The sequence below is a fragment of the Carassius gibelio genome, chromosome B3, assembly GCF_023724105.1.
Source record: "Carassius gibelio isolate Cgi1373 ecotype wild population from Czech Republic chromosome B3, carGib1.2-hapl.c, whole genome shotgun sequence".
In the NCBI taxonomy this organism is placed as follows: domain Eukaryota; kingdom Metazoa; phylum Chordata; class Actinopteri; order Cypriniformes; family Cyprinidae; genus Carassius; species Carassius gibelio.
The window spans coordinates 25,585,621-25,610,220 of NC_068398.1; the positions used below are offsets into that span (position 1 = coordinate 25,585,621).

The 24,600-nt window shown below is 37.8% G+C and overlaps 2 protein-coding genes across 7 annotated transcripts in view; both read left to right on the top strand.

The window, feature by feature from the left end:
• Positions 1 to 678: 678 nt before the first annotated feature.
• Positions 679 to 11,371, top strand: LOC127952685 (cell division cycle protein 27 homolog). 3 transcript variants are annotated; one of them, XM_052551346.1, is made up of 20 exons: positions 695 to 855; positions 2,066 to 2,141; positions 3,017 to 3,164; positions 4,806 to 4,931; positions 5,623 to 5,720; positions 5,844 to 6,016; positions 6,107 to 6,318; positions 6,463 to 6,574; positions 7,706 to 7,821; positions 7,901 to 8,000; positions 8,103 to 8,172; positions 8,242 to 8,304; positions 8,657 to 8,829; positions 8,945 to 9,097; positions 9,191 to 9,399; positions 9,556 to 9,673; positions 9,875 to 10,003; positions 10,449 to 10,523; positions 10,618 to 10,783; positions 10,855 to 11,371. In XM_052551346.1, the coding sequence occupies exons 1-20, from the start codon at positions 829 to 831 to the stop codon at positions 10,941 to 10,943; spliced, it is 2,433 nt and encodes an 810-aa protein (XP_052407306.1). In that variant the 5' UTR covers positions 695 to 828; the 3' UTR covers positions 10,944 to 11,371. The 3 variants fall into 3 exon arrangements, with proteins under 3 accessions (XP_052407304.1, XP_052407306.1, XP_052407305.1); XM_052551344.1 differs by having other exon boundaries at positions 679 to 855; positions 8,103 to 8,304; XM_052551345.1 differs by having other exon boundaries at positions 8,103 to 8,304; positions 10,858 to 11,371.
• Positions 11,372 to 12,680: 1,309 nt separating this feature from the next.
• Positions 12,681 to 24,600, top strand: part of LOC127952684 (KAT8 regulatory NSL complex subunit 1) — a 67,856-nt gene continuing 55,936 nt past the window's right edge. Inside the window, exon 1 of one of the 4 annotated variants that reach the window (XM_052551343.1) lies at positions 12,681 to 13,885. The gene's annotated coding sequence lies outside the window, so the exon portion shown is untranslated. Of the gene's footprint in view, positions 13,886 to 14,703; positions 15,252 to 24,600 lie in introns of those variants that run through there. The other 3 variants (XM_052551341.1, XM_052551342.1, XM_052551339.1) reach the window with 3 other exon arrangements.

Sequence of the window (24,600 nt, forward strand, 5' to 3'; positions counted from 1 at the left end):
TTTCTGCATTTTTAGACTATCAAAAAACGTAATTCTGTATGATTTATAATTTCCCTTATGGGGGCCAAAACTATTTCAAGGTACAAGGTACAAGTACAAGGTTTTTGGATATTGCCAATTTTTGTAGAGTCATTTTGTCCCCATAAACATATGCACAATTTTTGGACAGAAAGTGAGACTGAAGATGATGATGCCTTACGAAACACTTATAACTCTCTCAATTTCCATCTTTCCATCAGAATATAGTGTATATAGTATAGTATAGCATACTATAGTATTGTTTATTACATCTCATGCATGTTATTGCTATCTGTTTAGGTAAAGTAGGCTATGCTAGTTTAGCTTGCTTTCAATTTTGGGGGTGCAGTAATAACTTTTAACTTTTCTTTGTATTGTCACCAGCTTATTTGGTCCCCATAAATACTATAGATGATTATGTTTTACAAACAAATAAAGAAATTGCCCATTTAAATTGTAAAAACGGTGTTGTATTGAGGTTTAATATTATAATTTGTTAAAGCTTAACTTAACAACACTATACTTAGTTGACATTTTATGTCAGTTTTACCTGAATTTCACCTTATGATTCCGAAAATTGAGTTTTCCTAATCGGAAATTTCCGTCAGACTTCGGCCCTTGTCGGAAAGTATGTATTTGAATCGGTCGTGTTCGGGCATTTCCGGATTCACCGATAACGGTTGGAATGTTCAAATCTTCGATGCTAGTTTTGCTACTTCTGGCCTGGAGTGGATACTGAGCTAAGAAGGCAACTGAAGAAGGAGCAAAGAACCCAAAACAAAAGGTGGTGAAGAGGAGCCTGGCTACGGAATGACGGTGTTGCAGGAACCTGTCCAGGTATTTTAGCTAAACGTTAAAGCGCTCTGTTGCAGACACTGTTGCGGGAGAAGACTTTTATCCAGCGCGAGAGACCGGATGATTGAACACTGCTACACCGCGGCTTTAGTTAGCAGCTAATGCTAACGGCCTATGCCCTTTACTTCACACAAAACCTGCCTTTAAACATCCCACACATTGCTTTTATTTTAATTTACAATAGCTGTTGTAATAAACTCGATGCTTGTCAACTCGGGGCAGTTTGCTTGTTAGTAGTTTTCAAGGAAGCTAATGTGTTGTCTTGCAGGTTAGCCAGCTATCTCTGATTTATTGGGATTTATGTTTGGATAGTGATGTTTTATTTTGACGTTTACGTTAAAATATCGCGGGGATGAGGATAATTAAGTCGTGAAATTGAATGTTTACAGAGATGACTGGTATTCACAAACACGAAATATATGAAGAGTAAAGTTGACACAAATTAGTGCATTTGAAGAGATTTGGTGCATTAGCAATTTCTGGAGCTGGTCAGTTGTCTGAAATAGAAGCTCATCAACGATAAAAACATATCATATGATTTCCTTTTTAGGTTGGACTTTAAATTGTATGATGGTATGATGTTTAATGGGCCAACAAACGTCAAAGGATGTTTGTTTAGTAAGTCTTTGTCAAATAACGTTACCAACTAGCCAACGGTTCATCAAGCACAGCTGCTAAACCTGTGTCTGTGTCTGTGTGTGTGTGTCTGTCAGTTCAAATGTATGTACAATGTGTACATTGGTTGTGTCTCAAATCAAGAACGAGCAGCCTAACTAGACAGTATTTTAGGGCGTCCAAGCGCGCCTATGTTTATCTCGTCTGTCAACATCATCTGGTTTCCCTCCTTATCTTCAGACTTTGTATATAGTGTCTGAAATCTTTCACCATTTCATAAAACTGTGATCAAGACGTGACTTACTGACAGCAGATTTCATTTCATGATATATGTAAAATTTCATATACATGGTATATATATGTAAAAAACAATCTCTGCAGTCAGTATCATTGTTTATGTGGAAGCCCACTTCTTTTGTAATGGTGATGTTCAGAAGTGTATACTTGCTGTCAGGTGGTAATAAAATCATTAACCCTAATTCATAAAGTGCTATGGTTTATCTCTGTTGTGACGCACAATCCGTTTCATCAACTGTAAAAGGGATGAAGGTAACAGCCGTTGTGTTTTGCTCCATAGGCTGCTGTCTGGCATGCTCTGAACCACTACGCCTACCGAGATGCAGTATTCCTGGCAGAGAGACTCTATGCTGAGGGTAATTGCACAAATCGTCCTCCATACAGGCAGACAGCATCCTCCATTTCCCCTCGTCTTTCAGAGCTGGCATTTCAGGCATCCCATTAAAACAAGTTTGTGTGACTCAAAATGAAAGCTGACATTTTTATTGATTTCACCCATGAAGAAAAATGGTGTAAAGTAACTTGTGCTTCATGCATTGTTGTTTTTAAAATTAATCTTATACAGGCTAATTCAACCTTCCACAAATTAAAATGTTGGAGAAGAAATTCTTGAAGTCATAAGGTCATGGCATTAAATGTTGGAAGCACTGCAGAACATGAATATTTTCATCGGTATCTGTATTTTGTTTTCCAATGCAAATCTCCTAAACATCCCGAAAACAAGATACAATTTCTTGAAATGGAAACTGAATATATGACGTCTTGTTTTCTGAGAAACTGAACAAAATTAAGAGAGTTATAGGCCTAATGCTTTAAACAAATATCTGTTAATAGGGTATGAAAACTAGATTTTTCTGGGCAGATATTTGTTGTTGTTTTAACCACAAAACTAACTCTTGTCATTTTTCTTATCAAGGTAAAAATATATATATATATATTTTAGAGATTTGCACTGGAATACAAAACTATAATACTGCAGTGTGATCAGAAGGAAGAGTAAAAAAATATTTTCACATTCTAATGGTTGGGAACAGAGGTATTCTGGCCATAAGCTTTTTTTTCTGACATCTGTTGAAAGTTTTATTTTCAAAATTGTAAACATTTGATCAATACAAGATAAGACATGTACAAGACGTTTATTAAGTATCGAGGTCCATTCCATTTATTCCTTACATTTTCTTAGCTTTGCAAATTTAGCTTCCTCTGAATTTCTTTTCTTCTCACCTATCAGTCCATTCAGAAGAAGCGCTCTTCCTGCTGGCTACATGCTACTACCGTTCAGGGAAGGCGTATAAGGCCTACCACCTCCTGAAAGGACACAGCTGCACCACGCCACAATGCAAATACCTCCTCGCCAAGTGCTGTGTGGAACTGAGCAAGTATGGATGACTAATTATTCCCCAACTAATCATAACTCATGACTCATCATCATCATATCCCAATGTCTGTATCTATGTTTATCTCTGCCAGAAGCTTAGTGGAAGGGTTTATACTATACTAAAATTTCAGTAGTTGTATTCAAACTTCACTATCCTCCAGTCCTCCAAACCTGTGCTGTAGACTGTAGGCTCGTTTGAGATGCACCTAGCCTTGCCTGAAATGTAGGTGACAAGGCGAGAGTAGGTGGCTGCAGTGAGGGGAGGAGTGAAATAAGTTCAGTCAAGATGGACAGTTCTGATTCTCGAAGTGGAACAGATACCAACGAGTTTAAAGGCAGATATCACGTTATTCACACTCATGCTGTATTGATATAATTTCATTTCTGTTCCGTTTATATGTATCATTACATGATACAATGACACTCAAAGTATTTGCTATTTAATTCCATTCCAATGTGTATTTATCATCCATTTCTACTTTAATACAGAGCCTACAGAGATTTTTTTTTTTTTTTTTGACAACAGTTACATATCTCACACAGAGATTGCACTGCGATTGTGATTGTGAATATTAATGCATAATTCTTAAACACATAATCACATGATACCAGATATAAAAATCTAATATTTTAGAAGAGAATGCAACATAATGGTTATTTGAGCCAATGAGAATGAAGCTTTGTCATCAGCAAGTCGTTTCCCATCGTGCTTTTGTTCAGCGAAGCTATGGGTTGCTATCGCGAGAGATTTTGGGCACACGTCAGCGTGACATCAAATTAAGTGTACAGCCCTCGGACACATTTCTAACTGGCATGCATCTTATGGTGATCAGTTCTGTGCAGATTTTGCTCATCTCAAACGAGCCTTGTGTCTTATAACATCACAGCAGGTGATGTTACATATTAATTTGCATATTAATGATATCATTGTGTATTTTCTGTTGTCGTACATAAAACAAGTATAAATAGTGATTAAACACGACCCATTAATATACTACATTCTAACCAGTAATCACTCGCACTAAACTCCTTAAATCCTGATTTATAATCTGATAAAACCATTGTACATCTACAGATAAAAGCCACTATATGTGGTGGTTTTGGCTATATTACTTTTTTGTCCCATTAAGCGCACTATCAGCGTCTGAGTAACAAACATATTGACAGATGAACTATGTATTAGATACATATTTAGATACTGCATCAGGAGAATCAGACCTCGAGCTCACAGGGCAGTACTGGTGACATCTTCCAAATGAATGATAGCTAAGGGTTATCCAAAAAAGTCGCTAGGTTTGTCAGTTGTTCAATATAGTGCTAAAGTCACGCTAGTGTGTGTGAGAGACGTGGGAGGGCGGGGGGCGGTGGGTATTTGTGGTAGTCAATGTGGATATTGTCACAAATAAATCCATGTATAGGAAACAATGCTTTATTATTGAAGTAGAGTAACTTTTGAAATCCCTACCTGAGAGCAATGTAATGTAATACAAGAGGAAATTAATCATAAGAATGAGTGTGATTTAAAACTTTACATTTTATTAGCCATGAGATTAACATGAGGTCTAAACACAGTGATTGTCATCTTATGAAGCTGATTACAAATTTCTTGCCATTTTGATTGATTTGTGTTTTTCTTTGGCAGGTTGGCAGAGGGAGAGCAAATCCTGACCGGAGGTGTCCTAAACAAACAGAAGAGCCAAGACGACATCATTACTGAGTTTGGAGACTCGGCCTGCTTCACTCTGGCTCTGCTGGGGCAAATCTACTGGTACGTTGAGCTTGTTTACTACCTACCTTCACCTACTGAAATCAATAAACCTTAGTGAATTACGAAAATATCTGCTTTGCAGTTGTCCCCAATCCACTAGTGAGAGGCTGTGTTTAATTTGTTGGAGGAAGCAAGCCGGTACCAAAGCTCTTTACCTGTAATGGATTTAGAGGCAGACAGGGCTCTTTTGACTGTTTTGTTTTGCACTTGAGTAGAGCAGGACTCAGTTACTATTGATAGATTACTTTTAGAGTTCTGAATATTCTCATATGAGAGATTCCTCTCTTCCTGTACTTAATGAGATGTTTTGTTAAATAGCCTCATAGTCTTTACACTTCTCGTTCAAGTGCTAATAACCAAGAGAACAATCACTTCTGGGGATGTGGACTTCACTACATAATATTAAATTGGTATTGTTTGTATTTTGACTGCAGTATACCTCCATAGACGTCAATAAGTTTGTTGGTTTATTGTTCTCACTGTTTCTTCATGACTCTCCCGAACACAGAGAAACTGTAAATGTGACATTTTCCTTCAGCCAATGATCCATTGTTATTTACATTAAATCCAGTAAAATCTGCTGTTGTCCTTGTCTAAGATTGTTATTGGATTTTCAAGTTGTGGAAAACCCAAAATGTCATCTTATGAAACAAACATTTTGATTATCTTGCTCCTTTTGTTGTTCCTGCAGCAAAACAGACCGGATAGCAAAAGGAGCTGAATGTTACCAAAAAAGCATGAGCGAAAACCCTTTCCTATGGTCTCCATTTGAGTCTCTATGTCAAATCGGTGAGTTCCTTTCTCGTTATTAATTAGGGTCATCATAAGAACCTCATCCAAGCAGCAGCACAAGACTCCCTGAGGAGAGGATGCCCGATAATCTGATTTGAAACTCTGCTCTCTGTGCTACAGGAGAGCGACCGGATCCAGAGCAGATCTTTAGATTGACCTCCTTGCAGAATTTCAGTGGAGGCAGTGGAGGAGTCGTACCCCCTCCTCCCATCAGCCCTGCACACACACCTAGTAACAACATGGGACACCGACAAGTCGACACCATCCTAATGGAGACCCCACAAGACACTCTGGTATGTCTTTCCTGTGGTTTTTATAGTGTTTTATAGGGAGATATTGTTTAGGGACATATCAAATGGATTGTCTGTCTTCTCTCTGTAAAGGAGCTAAACCGGCTCAATCTAGAATCTTCTAACTCAAAGTACTCCCTGAATACGGACTCCTCTGTGTCCTACATCGACTCCTCCGTCATCTCGCCAGACTCTGTGCCACTGGGCACTGGTGGTTCACTATTATCCAAACAAGTGCAAAACAAACCCAAGAGCGGCCGATGTCTGCTGGGGGGCACGGCCACACTTAGCCCCCTCACACCGAGGTAATGACCAAACATCACTAAGGCCATCGCACCTCACACTTGCACGAGGCTCTCTTAATGTATTCCCAAGTACTTTTTTTATTGATTCAAATTATGGATGTGATTATTTGGCTCTTATGTATCTATCTGTTTAAAATTGTGTAGTTTTGGAATTTTGCCTCTGGAGCCGAGCCCGGGAGACCCAACATACCTTCAAAATTACAGTCACAGTGGAAGTGGGATGGAACCTCCTCCTCCGCCTGGCCCTCCAAAGAAGGTTAGTCAGCTTTATTTCTAGCAGCCTGCAGTTCAAGTAGTTCCATGGGATTAGAATTTTTCAGGGGCTGTGATCTACGATTTTGTATAAATGTGTTTTTTCCTTAAAATCTTGAAACGTTAGTCTAGGTTTATTTCACCAGAAGTAATGCAGTTTAGTTTGTACACCCTTTTTGTACACCTGTTTGTATTACTTTAAGTCTTTGTTTGTAACCCTTGGTTACTGAGATAATTTTAGCAGAAAGGGACAGGTTTCTAATACAAAAATGGTATTGAAGCGTACTTTTTATGTAAATGTGATTTTGCAGCTTTTTCTTTAAATTGTCTGGGTTAGTCTTTGTACATGTAATCCAATTATTAAATTGTCTAGTCTTAACAATTAATTCCACGTTATGTTTCTTTGTTAGGGTGACCATATGCGCCATTCATACGGGACACGTCCCAGCCAGGATTTTTATGTTGTCTAAAATATCCAGGTTTTGGCTATTTGCACTGTGCAGGTTGATCGTTGTGTAACATTCATGAGAGCTATAAAGAGCAGAGCAGACCGCTCCTTATGCTTTCCAATCGCTTTCACATGTTTGTTCGTTCGTTTGACTTGAAGCATTGTGGCGCACTTTTTGTTTTTTTGGGATTTGTGCGCAGCGACCCTTCAAGTCAATCGAACGAACAAACATGTGCGCATATTTGCATCGCTTTGATCGTTCCCTCTCGATCTCACCTTCTCACACACAGCCCCACGATTGGTCGATTATGTACAATACCTGCATGTTATTGGTCAAACTGCTCTGGATGTTTTAGGCATTATTAAAATCCTGGCTGGGACGTGTCCCGTATGAATGGCGCATATGGTCACCCTATTCTTTGTCATTAATTGTGAAGTTTAGTAGCAAGATAATAACTAATTTCACTGTAGTACATTGAACTCTTATTCAAAAAGAGTGTGGGGAAAAAAACTCTCTATGTCCTAGTTATAATACAAACCATCTAAATAAAACTTTCTAAATTATATTTATGTGAAGTTTATATATATATATATATATATATATAAAAAAGACAAAATAGTCTTAATATAATCAAACTGCAAATGATCAATTAAAATCTTTTAAATCAAGAATTTTTGCCATTTCAGGCCGTCAGTAGAATCAGCCAAGTGGGGACGAAGTCAGTGTTTGCACAGAGTGGAAACAGCAGAGAGGTCATTCCAAACCCTTTCAACCAAACTCAGACCACTGCCCCACAGACAAGGTATACGTCACCGCACATTTCTACCAGCAGCTCATGGCTATGATAATGGCTTCTGATGACATCTCTTTCTGCTTTGTAGTTCTACACCGCAAGTGCTGAGCCCAACCATTGCTGCTCCCCCAAATGTGCAGCCACGGCGGAGCTCAAGACTCTTCACCAGTGCCAGCTCCACTGCCAAGGTACTGTCTTCACACATACAAGTTTATTCATACACTCCTCAAAATCCTCAACCACTCTTGAGAGTAAGTGTTATCAAATATCTTTATGATGAAATTGAGCAGGAGAACAGCAAGAAGCTGAAAATGAAGTTCCCCACCAAGATTCCTAACCGAAAGACCAAAACGAAAACGGGTAAGGGAGGAATCACCCCATCTAACCTGAATGAGAGCATCGAGATCCTCAAGCTTGATTCTTCCATAGAAGGAAAGGGCAGCATCAGCTCACCGCAGTTCCAGGCTTTTAGTCTTCAGAAGGCTGCTGCAGGTATTTGAGATCTGTCGTCTTTTTAAGATCTATTTAAGGAATTAAATCTAATCAAATGCAAATGCATTTTTTTTAAATGAAATATTGCAGTATTTATATTTTAATTAACTAATTGTAATATTATAAATAAAAAATTGTATTGTATTATGTGCCCTCATAATCTTTTATCAAAATATCTCTTAAAAGTCGTTAGAGAAGGAAACACCATCAAAACTTCGGTTTTATGTTGACTTCAAAGAACTTTAAACAAATTATAACATTTGTTAAAAAGAAATTCTTTATTATTAAATATGAAGCATTTTGAAAATGTAACTCCATCTAAGCTTGAATTTGTTTGCTCTGTTTCGTTCAGATGGACTGATGACGTTGATGCGGGATATTGGGAGGGGCTATCTTGCTCTCTGCTCGTACAACTGCAGAGAAGCCATTAACATCTTGAGTCAGCTGCCTTCACACCACTACAACACAGGCTGGGTGCTGGGTCAGATCGGGCGAGCTCACTTTGAATTGGCTGAATACATGCAGGTGAGTCGGAGTTGTTCAAATTAGGAGTTTTCAGCGAGATGGAGATGAAAAATGATTCAAACAGTGAATTACAGAAAAGATAATCTAGACTGAATTTTTGTGTCCGTTTAACCAGGCGGAGAGGATTTTCTCAGAAGTCCGGCGTATTGAGAGCTATCGAGTGGAAGGTATGGAGATCTATTCCACAACGCTCTGGCATTTACAAAAGGATGTGGCACTTTCTGCCCTATCTAAAGATCTCACTGACATGGACAAAAACTCACCAGAGGTAAATCTCTCAGAGTAGTATAGCAAATGAGCAGACTTTGTAGATCTTGAATGCTTTTTCTCATGGTTTATATCATCCTCTCTCTGTGTACAGCCCTGGTGTGTAGCTGGTAACTGTTTCAGCTTACAGCGAGAACATGACATAGCCATTAAGTTCTTCACAAGGGCCATCCAGGTGGACCCCAGCTTTGCATACGCATACACACTATTAGGACATGAACTAGTTCTCACAGAGGAGCTGGAGAAAGCCCTGGGCTGCTTCCGCAATGCTATACGCCTCAATAAACGTCACTACAATGCCTGGTACGGTTCAGACTCTATTCTTTGGCTTTGGAAATGAGATACCACTTTAAATGAAAACAGAAATGTGAAAAAAATCTAACTGTTCATTTTATATTGTGAAATTATGAAAACCACTTGTCATTTTTACTGTAAAAAGGCTCAGTGTTTGTCTTCTAGGTACGGTTTGGGAATGATTTACTACAAGCAGGAGAAATTTAACCTAGCCGAGATCCATTTCAAGAAGGCTTTGAGCATCAATCCTCAGAGTTCTGTGCTGCTTTGTCATATTGGAGTGGTAAGTAAGAGAAAATAATGGTAACTAAAGTGAAGCATCTTATTTCTTTGGGAAATAAGTGCAAGATTGTTGCTTGAGTTTGTTAATGCCAGGCTAGCACAGATGTACTTGTTTATTTTACATAAATTCATGTAAAACATGGTGCAGACTGTTTGTTGCATTGCTGCATCTTCATATCCTTTCTCATGTGCTCCATGTCAGGTTCAACATGCTTTGAAGAAATCAGACCATGCACTGGAAACCCTCAACAGAGCCATAAGCATCGACCCCAAGAACCCGCTATGCAAATTCCATAGGGCCTCTATTCTTTTTGCCAATGAAAAGTACAAGGTACTCCCCAACTTGTATCATGATATTAAGCAGTCAAGATTCAGCATTCACTAATGAAGGCATCAAAAGTCTGCTATTGCAGAAGAAAGTCTTAAAAGTTATGGCATTAAATGTTGCTTGCACCTTATGTTTTGTAAAACAAATGTCTCATATACATTTAGATCCATTTACAATCAAAATTTAAATAGTCTATGCTTAAAATGAACAAATTTTAATAATGTTTGGATATTTATACTGGAAGAACATTAGTATGATCAAAAGGTAAAAAATATTTTCATATCCTGTTGATTTGGAGCAGAGGTATTCAAGCCATAAGCTTCTTAATAAGCAACTTTGAAGCATTGCTAATGCAAAACATTTACATTTTAGACACCATATTTATTTTTTCTTACTTCAGAACCTTCTGAAACCATCTTTTTAAATTGAACTAATTTGTTCTTTATAGGCGGCTTTGCAGGAGCTTGAAGAGCTGAAACAAATAGTGCCCAAAGAGTCCCTTGTTTACTTCTTAATAGGAAAGGTACTCCTACAACTCAGTTGTATACTTCTGTGTACTTATTTGATATTTTCAATAAAATATATATTTTACTAAAAAATATTCATCATCTATAAAGGTCTATAAGAAGCTTGGCCAGACTCATCTGGCGCTAATGAACTTCTCTTGGGCCATGGACTTGGACCCTAAAGGGGCCAATAATCAGATCAAAGAGGCCATAGATAAGCGATACCTCCCAGATGATGACGAACCTGTCACTCCTGATGACTATCCCTACTACTCAAGTAAGTCTACTATGCAGTGAGCTATGTAAGTGGACCTGTGTGCTCTATGTAATGTTGTCTGTTGCTCTCAGCAGCGGAGGTGGAGGAGTCACAGGAGAGCAGTATGACGGACGCTGATGACACGCAGCTCCACACCACGGAGAGCGATGAGGTTCTGTAGCCCCCGACACCACTCTGGACTTTACAATGCCAATCTGGGGGCTACTTGAAGACTTCAGCTCTGAAAAAGGAGGAAGAAGAAAAAAAGGAAAACAAACTGCTGCTAATAACAGTACCTCCTCATTTCTGTCGTTTTATTTTCATCATTCGTTCTTGCCTTTTTCCATCCCCTTGTCATCATGCCTTAGAAGTCTCTCATCGGTCTGATCATCTGGTCCTGTCTCATCCCTCATCGTCACTGGCAGGCATCCCTTATCGCAGACTCAAATTGCCCAGATTTTCCAATGACTCCACTGTCTTCTCAAAAAGTTAATTGTCAGTTGAAGACTCAAAAAAGAGCCACAGACATTCATGGATGTTCCTGTCTTAATGCTTAGGCCTTTTATGTTATTTTATCAGCATTTACTCTGAATAAAGACCTGTGTAAGAGTTGGTAGTCCTTTGATTCCTCTCCCCTCCCTTTTTCATCATGGAACGTATTGCTGGGAGAAAAAAAGCACTTTCTGCCCACATCAAAAAAGCGTTTGGCATAAGAGATTCAATGTAAACTGCATATCTTCTATCAGATTACCATCTGTTTAGAAGAGCAATGTTTCTGAGTGTTAGCTAGAAAGTAACAGTTCTGGAGGATGCAGATGTTTTTAAATTTGATTTTAAAACTTGTGTGTGTGACTGATGCTCAAGAAGCACTTATGTTTAAAATAATAATAATAATGTCTTAATTTTAAAAATGTGCCACTCACACTCATCTGTTCTGCTCTTTTCTACCTTCAAAACATCCAAATCCATGTTTTTTTGCCCAGCTGCAAGACATTGATTAGAGAATTGTTGATTAAATGAGTGTATAGGTGCGGTGGTTTCCTTGACACACTTTCATCTGTGTTAAGGAAACCAGACCACCTTGTCCAAATGAATAACACTACTGTATGGCACAGTGACCAGTGGTCAGACTTCTTAAGACAATTTTCTGAAACGTTGGTGCTGTTTAGGACAATACTGATGAACATAGAAAATGTGCACAAAGCATCTTTAATGGATTTTATTTTACCAGAACATGTTAATTATTAAAAAAAATGTTTTTGATCTCTGCTAAATGCTTCTTATTGTATATTTTAAATGAATTGAAAGGTCATAGAATAAACAACTTTGACTGAAAGTCCTGCTGTGGTCATTGAAGGAAAATACGTTATACGTTGATCCACACTTTGGTTTGCCCTAAATATTATCTTTGAGGGTTCATGGGTTTGTAGAACCAAGGTTTACCCGAAAATACCACGATTGTTAGTTACTGATACTAATGTGAAATATAACAAGTTAAAATGCGATCTTGCTTCAGTGGACAGTTAAAGAAGGTTTCAGCACTTATAGCGTGATTACGAATGTTTAATAATAAGTTATTTACATAGATAGGCGCTGACATTTATAAAATCGTTTGCGAGACTGACAACAGCTAACAGTGATACGGTGATATTAAGCTTCATGTTAGCCCTAATTTAAATTCAAACGTGACCGTGTGTTTAGTACGTAGGCATTAAACAGACAATAACATCTAACAAATAAACAAACAAAAAAACAACTCTTTAGCAAAGTTAACAGTTTTTTTTTTACTTTCACTCGTAAGCCCATCTCTTGCTAAAAACATATAAACCAGCCAATCAGCGGCCGCCTTTCCGTTCTCTGACCAATCACAGGTTGAAATGAGGCGGTACTTCCGGCTCAAGTCTGGTTGCTCTGTGCAGGTAAGTGAACGTGAATTCTGTACTCTGTCATTTAAAATAGACTTATTTTTGCTATTTTCGTATGGGCAAAATACAACTTTCAACGTAAAATGTCGCATAAGATCTAGAAGAAAACAGTGTTTTATTTCCCCTCTCATTCAGTGAGCGGTAGACCTTAGGACAAAGTAATTTCATCCCGGAGATTGAAGTCAACAGGCCAAAAATTGTTTGGGTGCAAAAAATCTCTCAGTCTGTCAGAATTAACCTCCAGATAAAATTAAAAAGACTCTAAAATGTACATGTTTCCTGTAGTTATAGTTGAAAATGTCCGCTAAAAATTGACTCTTTAAATTCGTCTTCAAGATGTGAGCGCGGATGAAAGAAAGGCTATAATACAGCAGAGACTATCATCTGATGATGTTAGCATGCTAAACCTACAGTCAACGGGCCTATGAGTAAATACAAATAATATCGCACTGTATTTAAAGAACTTATCTAATTAACGTTAATAGATTATGTAATATTCTTATTCATAATAACCATTATTTGTTTTCTATACAAGTTTTTATTACATTGGAATTGATTGTATGTGGCTGTGTTTCAAAACCTAGTTAACTGACTATTTAGACAGCATTTGGAACGCGCGTATGGCGTCAGAATTGCTGTCTAGGTAGGCAGCTTGTGTACTTTTGAAATAACTCCACCATCCACTTTCGGAATCGCAGTTGCTAAAGCGCCGTTTTTGTCTTGAATTTGACTTTTGTTGTTGTTGTTAGTCCCCCCCCCCCCCCCCTTTAATTTATTTACATCTAATGATCTATTAAGATTAACTTACGTACGTAAATACTTTAAAATCTCTTTTTATTGTTTTCCCGAGATCTGATAGTGACAGACTAACGACGTGTTTACAGTACGTTGGCTCTATTTTATGTAACGAATGTTTTTGGTTTGATATTTAAACCTCAAAATATAAAGTTTAAACATTTTCGAGAGGGATTAAAAGTGTAAAACACCTGTCCAAAGCGATTTTATGTCATTCAGACTTAATATTTAAAAATGTATCCAACACCTTGTCTATAAATGGAAATGCTAACAGTTTTGTTTTTGTTACAGACTGCAGGTTGAACCACTGTCTTGTTCGTTTCGGAGTCTACAAGTCACATTTGGATTAATAATGGAAGTCCCAAAAAAACATCAGATCAAACGGAACACAGTCATTTCTAAGGTCGGACACCATCTGTTTTAATACATTCACGTGTACTATTTTAGGGGAATGTACTTGCAGTATCCATACTTAAAGTTATTAGAATAAACGGGCAAAATGGTCAGCTAAATAAGTTGCCACTGGAGGGTATTTAAACTATTCCCTTTATAAACAGCAGATGGTGCTGTCTTTTTGTTTATGAGGACCTGTAGAAACAGGAAGTTTAACTAGGTTTCATAATTTCTAATCTGCTGTGATAAAATATGCCTTAGCCACAGAGTTTTAAGATAGAAATGTATTGTTAGATTTTAATTCCACATTTAGTTAATCCATTTTTGATCCTTTTTTTGTCTTCCTGATTATAACTACTATCATTAACTACTAATTATTGCATTTTAGTTCAGTTTACATGAAGGGGTCAAGAATAACATTTATTTTAATGCATAGCAATTCAGATTTCGTTTTAGGTCATATTGCACTTCATTCAGTATGATTTTCTCGAACACTTCCTGTCTCTTAGTCAATTTAGAGACCCTTGAGTTCCCTCTACTGGCACAACATTTACTTTAGAGCTTCTTTCTAGAAACATTCAACACTGGGCAGGGCTCTATGTACTCTTTATTGTGTTCATTTCATCTTTATGTTAAACTGTGTCATGCTATGTTATTTTCTTCAGACTTGAACATTCTATCTATGGGCAAATTCATATTTTGGTCGGTTGCAACTAAATAAATGACCATTTCAATCGAATACTTTGGTGCTAGAGTAAATGTTCTCATTGTGGCGCCCTCTGTTGTCCTGCCGCGTCATGACAGGAAGCCTAGCGCCTCTAGCGGGCGCTCGGAGCAAGCGTATCTCTCCCGCCACTGCGCCGCTCCGCTCTTCTGTTTGTCAGACTCGCGATCCGAGGGAGAGGATCGAGCCGCCATTTTCCGAGCTCGTCGCTTCCCCCTCGAACGAACAACAATAAAAAACGGACAAAAGCGGGGTTTTCTCAGCCGACAACGAGTACGAAGACCTTCCGGAGAAGGAGAGAAGGGACCGCGCTCAAAGAACGACCGGAAAAGGGATACATTTCACTGCTTTTTCGCGGCTTTTGTAAGGGGCGATTGAAAAACAGCCGACTGGGCTCCTATAGCTCGACTGCCCCCGTTTCTTTCGCCCATTTCGTGATTCCTAAACGAAGCCCGGAGGAGTGGGAGGAGGAAAAGGAGGGGGTTACCGAGCACCGGAGCGCGCGAGAGGCCCGGGATTTTTCCACCTGAACGTGCAACAGCGGAATCTGCATCTGGATAATTGCCTCTGCCTGTCAGTTATTACTGCTATATTTCTTAAGCGTGGGGATTTATCACATACATTTCCCCCGGAATCGGCTCCTCATCACGTGGTAGGTTCCTCCTTTTCTCTTTGTTAGTTTAAAACTCGCTGGCGTGAGGCAACTCGAGACGTTATTAGCGCATTTATGCACTTAAATCGACGCGCCGTGAAACGGAGCACGTCGAGGGCACGTTAACTCCACAAATGCGGACGCTTTTCGCTCTCCTTAGTTATTTTGCACCGTTTGTTCTGGTTAAACCCGTGAAGTAGGCGGCGTTGAAAGTCAGACCATCAAGGTTGCAAAATCAGCCCGACATAAATATACGTGTCAGTTTTATGAAAGCGCGTAGCTGGCAATCAAGCGCGAGACCAGTTCGTTCACGCTTTGCATTGAGTAGGTTAAACGCACGCGGGGTGGGTGCGCAGTATATGTCTGCTGTATCTAGATCAGTAGGCTTTCGTTTGTGTTGGTGCGAATCGTATACTATCTCAGTTACTCGATGTTGTCCCAGGCCTATGCGTTACATGGGTTTCCAGTAATACAGATTAATTTTAACAGTCGACGCGAGCTGGCCCTTTAAGACTGGGCATTGGGGCTAAAAAATATGAGAAGGAATGTTATTCCAATATCTTCTGAAGAAATGAAGTGCACAAATTGTTTCACAGTATCTGTTCAGTACTAAATATACGCAATGTATGTGCAAAAAATGATGCAATCGGGTGGTAAACAGTTACAACTTCTGCATCAAGCCTGGACATGGGGAGTTTTCCCTAACTAGCTGCATTGCATAATATTTGGTTGTTTTCCCCCTATTTTTTTCCCTCCAGTTCTGTCCTCGCCCCGCCGAACCGAGAATTCTAATTAGAACCCTTCACGCCGCGCAACATTCGGCTGCGTCTCGAAACGTTCTAATAATGTACAAAAATGCCGCTTCAGTAGGCATCACGCCAGCTTTTGAAACGCTGCCAGCGATTCTTCATGGCCTTAAGATCGCCCTAACCCGTATTTTCTGTATAATCTGGGGGTTTATTTATATTTAGCGCAGTATTTCGTGTGGTTGTGGACAGCAGAGGGCTTTATGTGTAATAGAACATTAACCTGCTCAACCTGTGGTTAGTGTAACGCGCTGTACTTTTCCATTATATAATGCGTTACGTTGCATATTTTTCGCAGCACTCACTTGATCTCCGGTCTCAAATATAACAGGTTCCGTTCCGCATGTGTACGTGATGTTTATGGTTTAAAGAGACCTCCGTGATGTTTTGTTCCTGATTAATGACGCGATTTTATTGTTATATGTCTTCCGTGGTAAATTTGACATTTGTACCTTGATCTCTTTAGGACGTTCAGATATATTACACATTGTCTGTCCCACAATAAATTGACTGTTATTTATTAAATGAAGGCCTGGTTGTTTCTCTGAAACCCTTTGTATTTCCCCAGATGGGGTTTAAAACATGGTTGAAACAAAGATTTGCTAGACCCCCCCCCCCACCTGATAGATAGATAGATAGATAGATAGATATATAGATAGATAGATAGATAGATAGATAGATAGATAGATAGATTCTGTATTGATCCCTAATTGGAAATGGCATCTCTCTCTCTCTCTCTCTCTCTCTTTCTCTTTCTTGCTGTTTGTTTTCCGTTCGCTCTCTTATTTCCTGGTTTTGAGGTCTTTTGCGTTCTGTACTGGAACATCAATCTGTTTTAGATGTTTTTCTCCATATTATTGCTGTCACATGTATTAACGCATAAGGTCTGTGGAATATTTTAAGTTTTTTGGGGATCGGCATATGATTATGAGCTGTTATGTACTTTCTTTTCATTCCATCCATTATCATTGTCCTACATCCCCTCCTCACAGGATGAGCTGTTATGTAACACATCAATACCATTGACTAAGTGCCGTAATTTTTTCAAAGTGGTGCAGTCATTTGGAAATCACTTTTTTTTTTTCCGCCTTTGTGATTTTAAGGGCAAGAAATGAGCTCTAGGTAGAGCAATGTGACCTTAAAGTCATGTTGACACACTTGTATATATTGTTTTTTAATTCGTCTGTTACTCTCTTGATGTAAATTTTGTGTCGGCAGCTGCAGATCTCTGCTGTTGAGCTGCATGGAATTGTTATTTTTGGCTCCCACATTGTTGAAGGCTGTCGAAGTGAATTTTAAAGAGAATATAATTATTTCTTTGATGCATATCAATCAATCAATCTTTAATCCTGTTATGATCCATTTGAGTATTGATACCCATACTACTGTGTAATTCACAATCAATGTCAGTTTGAAGTATACATCAATGCCACCTACAGTACCTGCTTTTTGTCTGACCTCCAAACCCCAAGGCCTGGTTTTATTTTAAACTTAAAAGGCTTAACTCCTAACTTGTATCCATTAAGTGCAAAATTTGAACACTGTTCTTTTTGGCAGGGGATGAGATTGGCAAGACTTTGCTCTTTGGGAGGTTAAAAATGAAAAGTGAAAGAAAGTGCAAGCTGCTGACAAACAGTGTCTGGAGACATCACGGATGTTCTGGAAAGTTCAAGGCCAGGGCTGGAGACATGCACTGGGCCATTTGCCTGGGAGCAGAGAGAGGAGTCAGTTAGATTGTGAGACAGGACCACCTGCTTAATGTGTTTGGGAAAAATAACCTGACACGGTGGCCTGCACCCAGAGATTTTTGTTGTTCAAGTCCAATTAACATGGATTCTCTGTTACAAGGGCGAGTGTGTCTGTTTTACAAACAACAGGTCTTTTTTGTGGGGGAAAGTTATTTGCTTTAAGTCTTTTTAAATGAAATGCTTTCTGATTTCAGTCTTTAAGGGCTTCTGAAAGTAAATTCACCCAGCTGGGAATACTTGAGTCATATGGAAGAAATCAAGGACTTCAAGATTCCATGAGAATGTTGAGTTGCCCTTCTTTCTCTGAAGTCAAAGATTTTCTTAAGTTTTTTCATAGATTGATCTTCTGAAGAGAATGATAGCACAGAATAATTATACTTTAAAGAACATGTCCACCACTGTTGTTTTTATCGAACCAGCTGTGTCAGTGTTGTTAAAAGTTGTTAGCCAAGGTTTAGTCCAAACCTAGGGTTTAAAGTTAATTTACCTCCCACGAGGGTAGCTGACAAAAATCACTTTCGGGAAGTTGAAATGTGTAGTGGTGTGATGTTGGATTCCATCTAACCTATTTTAAACAGCTTTTTGATTATATTTGCAGCTTTTATTAAATTGCGTCATATGGAACATTTCATTTTTTGCCATTCAGGTTTCACACATTAAGTCTGTTTTACTTTCTTCATATCAGTTTTTTTTTTTTTTTTTTTTTTAAGTAGTTCATGGATATGTTCATGGACAAAAAATATATTTTTTTTTTAAGTAATTCATGGACAAGGTCTTTTAATAAAAGGCAGTACACAGTCAAAAAGATGAGCTCTCATTTGGGCACTTCCTCCTCAGGCCAGACTGAGAAATTTAATCTAAACATTACAACCGCTTGAAATTTTTATTTAATTGAACATATTGATTATGTGTTTGACTTTTGAAATGAGTAAAGATGAGTTTCAATCTCAGTTGAATGTGAATGATTAATGCCTAGGTCATTTTGCGAAGAACCATCCCTGTTTTAGTTTAAAGAAGGAAAAAAAGAACAAGGTTTTTATTTATTTGGGTCTTTTAGCTGATATATTCAGTTAAGATATGTATTTATGTATGTATGTCTGTCTATCGATCTATATATCTATAGAGAGAACACAAATATATTTCCTGTGGAGAAACTGCTATTGGATTAATTAGTAAGTACTAGGGATGTCAACGATTAATCGATGATCGATTAATTGTCGATAAGAGATGCAATCGATTAAGGCTATCGATGGTCGGTTAACCGATTCAATGTTGGGCTGCGTGCGGCTCATGCGCACTCAACACGTGCGAGCGGCTGTGAGTGACGGTGACGATATATAAAAGCATCATCATTCATTCACAATGTACAAATTAAGCTTTTAATGTGATTTAAACTTTAAAGTACATTAAAATAGAAACAACATAAAAGTTCTTCAACATTAAATGCAATAGAAATGTAGTTACTAATCATTTCATCAGATAACTGTTTTATATCGTGCGCTTTGCAGGGCTGCGGGACACAGTGACAGGACAGGTAGTCTATTCATTCCTACAACTTGTTAGTTCATTCCTAAAAATTATTAATGTGGCAATTGTCCATGTTTCATTAATTTTGTTCCCTAAATAACCCATGATTTAAGTGAAATAAGGGAACAAATTAATAAATCGAACGAATTCTTAATTCATGAAATCTTTAATTTCCCTTCCCATGTTTACCACAGTAAGAGATGCGAAAACAGTTACTAAAAGCGAAAGATAATAAAATAAACCTGGGAAATTAGAGGGTTAGACTATGAAGATTTAGGAAAAGAAACTATGCCTAAATATACTGAATTTGTGGAAATTCGTGACCAACCGGCAAACCAGAAGCCGCGTAAATGAAGACTATGTGGTCCATGAGCATGGTCTTAATCTAACATTTTCCAGTTAACCTATTATTCCTCTAATAAACAAAGCTTTTATACCACACTTGTCATAATCAGATCTTATCATTTCTAAATAAATAATTGCTGGATTCAAAACGGCGATTAATAGGCGCTGTGACCGACACATTCCTGGAGCATTCACTGCTGTCACTAAACGGTGACGCCGAGCATCGTTCACAAGTTTCTGCATGGACCTGACTAGGGCACAGGTTCTAAGCCCTGGGACAAAATGGGATGCTTTAAGGAAAATTTATAGCCTACTAAGTAATAGGCCCAACATAAAAATAACAATTTGTTTTCATGTTTTTTTTTTTAATAGGCTATGCGAAATATATCCGACTTAAATAGGCTAATTAAGATTAACGGATTTAAAACAGAAGTGTGGGCGCTCCATAAGTTCACAAAAAAAAAAGAAAAAAATGATGACAACGCATTCTGTTTGTTTGCTTTATTTTACAAGAGCACAAATCTTCTGTTTTTATTGTGAGTGCGCACAAATGAAAGTAAACACTTTTGCGGAAAAAATATATATATTTTTTTAATGTCTCAGCTGTTTCGATCGCCCCGGAGCCTGCTGCACACGTATATTCTAGCGATTCAAACTTACATCGCAGTCTGTTCACTATCAAAATAAAATGTCAACTACACATTAAAAGGTTACACTGGTCAGTTTAAATAGACCGTAGTATACCGGTCCTCTCTGCTGTTCCAAGGACGTTTTTGCTCATATGAAGAGGATCATCTTTTCCGTCTATATGCGAATGCGTGTTAAGTACAAGCCTAGTTTACATTATAAATAATAGTTTAACATTCAAATACATTGCGAATATGGAAACATTTCGATTTGTGCCGAATGAGACATGAGCAATAACCTCCAAATAAATCTAGCCAAAGCCGCGCTCGCTCATCCTCGTCTGCACGCATGCACTGTCACGATCCAGGACAGAATCCAGCAGGATCAAATTAATGTGAGCAACTGTGTTTTGGTGCAGCAGCGCCGATGTAGTTCACTTAATGTGCAGCGCAGTCACACACGCTCCACATTTCGGATACTTTTATACAATAATGTCAGTTGAAAACATTGCAATTGTGCTTTAAAATACAACAATGAGCACCACAAAACCATTTAAAGAGGCGCATTCAGCGCTCTCCGTGCGGGATTGGAAACTGTCAACAAAGTAAAATGACCTCAAAAGTATGGCGCGCTCTCTTCATTTTATCAAATGATCATAATCGCATCTATTCATTTTATAATGCTGCTACTAACATTTTATTCAGACTAAAACCTCTTTAATTCAAGTGAGAAAGCGTTTTGTGTGTGTGTGTGGCTTTTGCACATCCTGTCATACCGCTGACTGCGTGCCTGCAATAGACGCATTTTGCAGTATTATGGTTAACGATTAATCGATTAATTGATCGTTAATTTAAACGACGATCGATCATGGAAATAATCGAAATTTGACATCCCTAGTAAGTACCTTATGTTTTCTCAGAAGCCAGCACTCTGTGTGGCATAGGTGCTGAGATCGGTGTTGATAGTGTTGTTGAGGCTTTAGCTAATTGCAATTACACAACTGCACTGTGCTCAGGATAAAAAGTGTCCCCTGGGAAAATACGAGTCAGTAGTTGATGACATTCTCGACCTGTCTAAGAATAGTCCGTGGTCTGTAAATGAGTGCCCAAATGCAAATTCTTGGATTGTGTGAGAGATGGGCACCAGGGAAGCTTTTCTTTCCCTCCTCCACTCCGGAGTCATTGAAATGCATGTTTTTGACCTTCACACATTTCACAGTCCACAAAGCAGGTCTTTTGAAAACTTTTTTTTTGTGAGATGTAGTTTGAGGGTCAAGATTAGAGCCCATCACTGCTGCTCTTAACTAACAGTATTGGTAATTACCAAAATATATATATTTTTTTAGCTTTCTGTATTGGTTAGGCCTTTAATATTGATGAGCTTTTTAGTAGTGGTTGACTGATATATCGCCAAGGCCGATATATCAGTCAACATTTCGTCCCCTTGGAATTATAAGGTTCTATCTGCGTTTTGAGATATTGAGCTTTAAAGTTTTTGTGTTCCATAGACTTCTGTAGATAGAACCTTTTTGTTTTTTCAATAAAAAATCCCAAAACTTAAACAACTTAAAATAAAACATCACAATGTAAATAAATTGTCACAGAATAATAATTTGTGAATAACTCACTTTTGACAAAAATGTCACATAGAACCTTATTCCAAGGGGACGATTTGTCATTTATCAAATATCGGCACTGGCCGATAAGTTTTTCTGCTTGGTCGATGTGTTTGAGGTGGGACTTTTATTTTGATGGCGCAGAGAGTGGCTTCGCCTAAATGCACACAGTGCTCACATTCTCTCTTGTTCGCTGTCATCATTAACAGTTCTATCTAATATGGAAAAAAGTGTTTTATAATATTAGTCTAATTATAGTCACTGGGGTATATTTGTAGCAATAGCCAAAAAAACATTGTATGGGTCAAAATTATCTATTTTTCTTTTAGGGCAAAAATCATCAGGATATTGTGTAAAAATTATGTTCCATGAAGAAATGTTTGTACATTTCCTACTGTAAATATATAAAAACTTAATTTTTGATTAGTAATATGTATTGCTAAGAACTTCTTCTTGACAACTTCAAAGGTGATTTTCTCAGTATTTAGATTTTTTTTTAGATTCCAGATTTTCAAATAGTTGTATCTCGACCAAATATTGTCAGATCCTAAAAATGGAACATGCTTGCATTAATTCAGCTTTCAGATGATGTATAAATCTCAATTTTTAAAGAAATTGAATAAAGCAATTAAATTTAAAACAGTATTGCATATTGGACTGTATAGATTAAAGCTTGTTCTTTAATAAATTTTTTAATTAGGAGCAGTAAGTGATTTCTTTGTTTCTGTTCGAGTAATATTAAGGCTGTCGCTTAAGAGAATGATCCAGTGCACTGGTGCAGTAGGCCTACGTTCATCCGGCTATGTCTGCTGTAGGAAACTTAACAAGACGGGTATTTTGACACAATTATTGTGTGAATTTGTCCATTTAAACATATTACTTAAGAGAGAGCTTCTATATTTAATATAGTTTAAAATCGCACATCTGGCACACTGCCTTTGTCTTGTCCTCACTCAATTTAAAGTGCTCCCACACAGCTGAGGTCTTGGCTTTTTTTTCTTCTCTTCCAGATAAACTGAATCATAACATTCACACATGGGTGATTCATATTCAAGGGCGAATAAGAACTGTTTCGTGGGGGATGCCAGGTGTTAAAAAAAAAGAATATTCGAATCTCAATTTTAAATCGAATACCAACCCACCAAAAGAATATTTGATTAATCAATTATGCTGGTCCAGCCCTACAAGCTATTCAAAAAAAGCAGATGATTAAATGGCGCGATAATGACAGCTGTTTGCATAGCTCCTCAATGAATTATGGCTTTGTGTAATAAATGCAGCTCCATCTGAAAGCATGTGAAAATACCACATTTAATAACACATTTTTACTCCAAACTCACTTCAAAATGTCGGTCGAGTGTTTGAAATAAATCCTGCTTCGAGATGTGGCTTTCTTACACAGATTAAGGTGCACAACATATTTCATAGTATTCTAAGCAGTGATAAAGGCATTGTGTAATATACTTTATTTTAATTAAATCCGATAAACCATATATTGTCATAACTGTGTGTTAGTCACATTGCATCAATAAAAGCAGTTCAATCTTCTGTTTATCCAGCTACAACTATAGGGATTTCCTGGTTTTTTTTTCTGTGAGGCGTATTTGGAGTTTCAGCTCGAGAGCGCCCTCTGGCCTTTGGATGGAGATTAACTGATGATCACAGAACCATGCTTCACTGAAAGATACGCATGACAATCGCAGCTTCTGTCAAATCGCCATTTCAATTTATCGCGCAACCCTACTGCTATACCACAGCAAAAACTACTAGCTTAACTAATAAAGTTGGTAATAAACAATTACACAAATTATAAGCATAGATGAATACGACAAAACACAGTTACAAATAAAGTCAGTAACAAGCATTCAGGTGCAGAGATGTAATAATTAAGTGTAAAATACCACAATAGTGTTCACTGCACAAGTTGAATGTAGATTAATCTTTGTTAGAACTGTTGTGGTGTTTGATTAGCAGACAGAAACAGACTATTTATTGGCTGCTGTCTCTTTAAGACCAAATGCACAGACCTAATACTGACATACATACGTTTTTTTTTCAGCTGTATGACATATTGAACATATTGCTGTAGACATATGAACTGTGAATGTTTGTTTCTGAGGTAAATGTGACGTTACGTGACATTGTTAACAGGACTTTATATTGACGTATTTGCATGGCTGAAACATTAAGCAATTTCATTAGACAGGATACGGATTGTAAAGTTGCACTCTTTCTTTTAACTTGCCTTTACATTTATTGTTTGAATACTGCAATACGATGGACATAAATTGAAACCTGATTCGGTTTCATATTAAAAGCACTGATTCTTATTGCAATTTATTGGATGGGACGTGCCTTCAACGTTCCATCCATTAACTGAAAACAGGCTAGAATTATTGATTCTTGGGATTTAAGAATCAATATCATTTTGTATAAAAAAAAAAAAGAAAAAAAAGTGAATTGATTAATATCGAGAGATCTTTTTTTTTTTTTTTTTTACCCAGCCCAAATAATGGTTAAACATAAGTTTATCTGCAAATCACATGCGTGCCGAACCATGCAGCTTGCTCCGTACGGATCACAGATCCTCTACAATCCGTTGCACCCCTACTGTTCAGTGTCAGTAACCGAATCAACGATCATGTCAGGCATTAATCAGCATAGTGCACACAGTTTCCCTT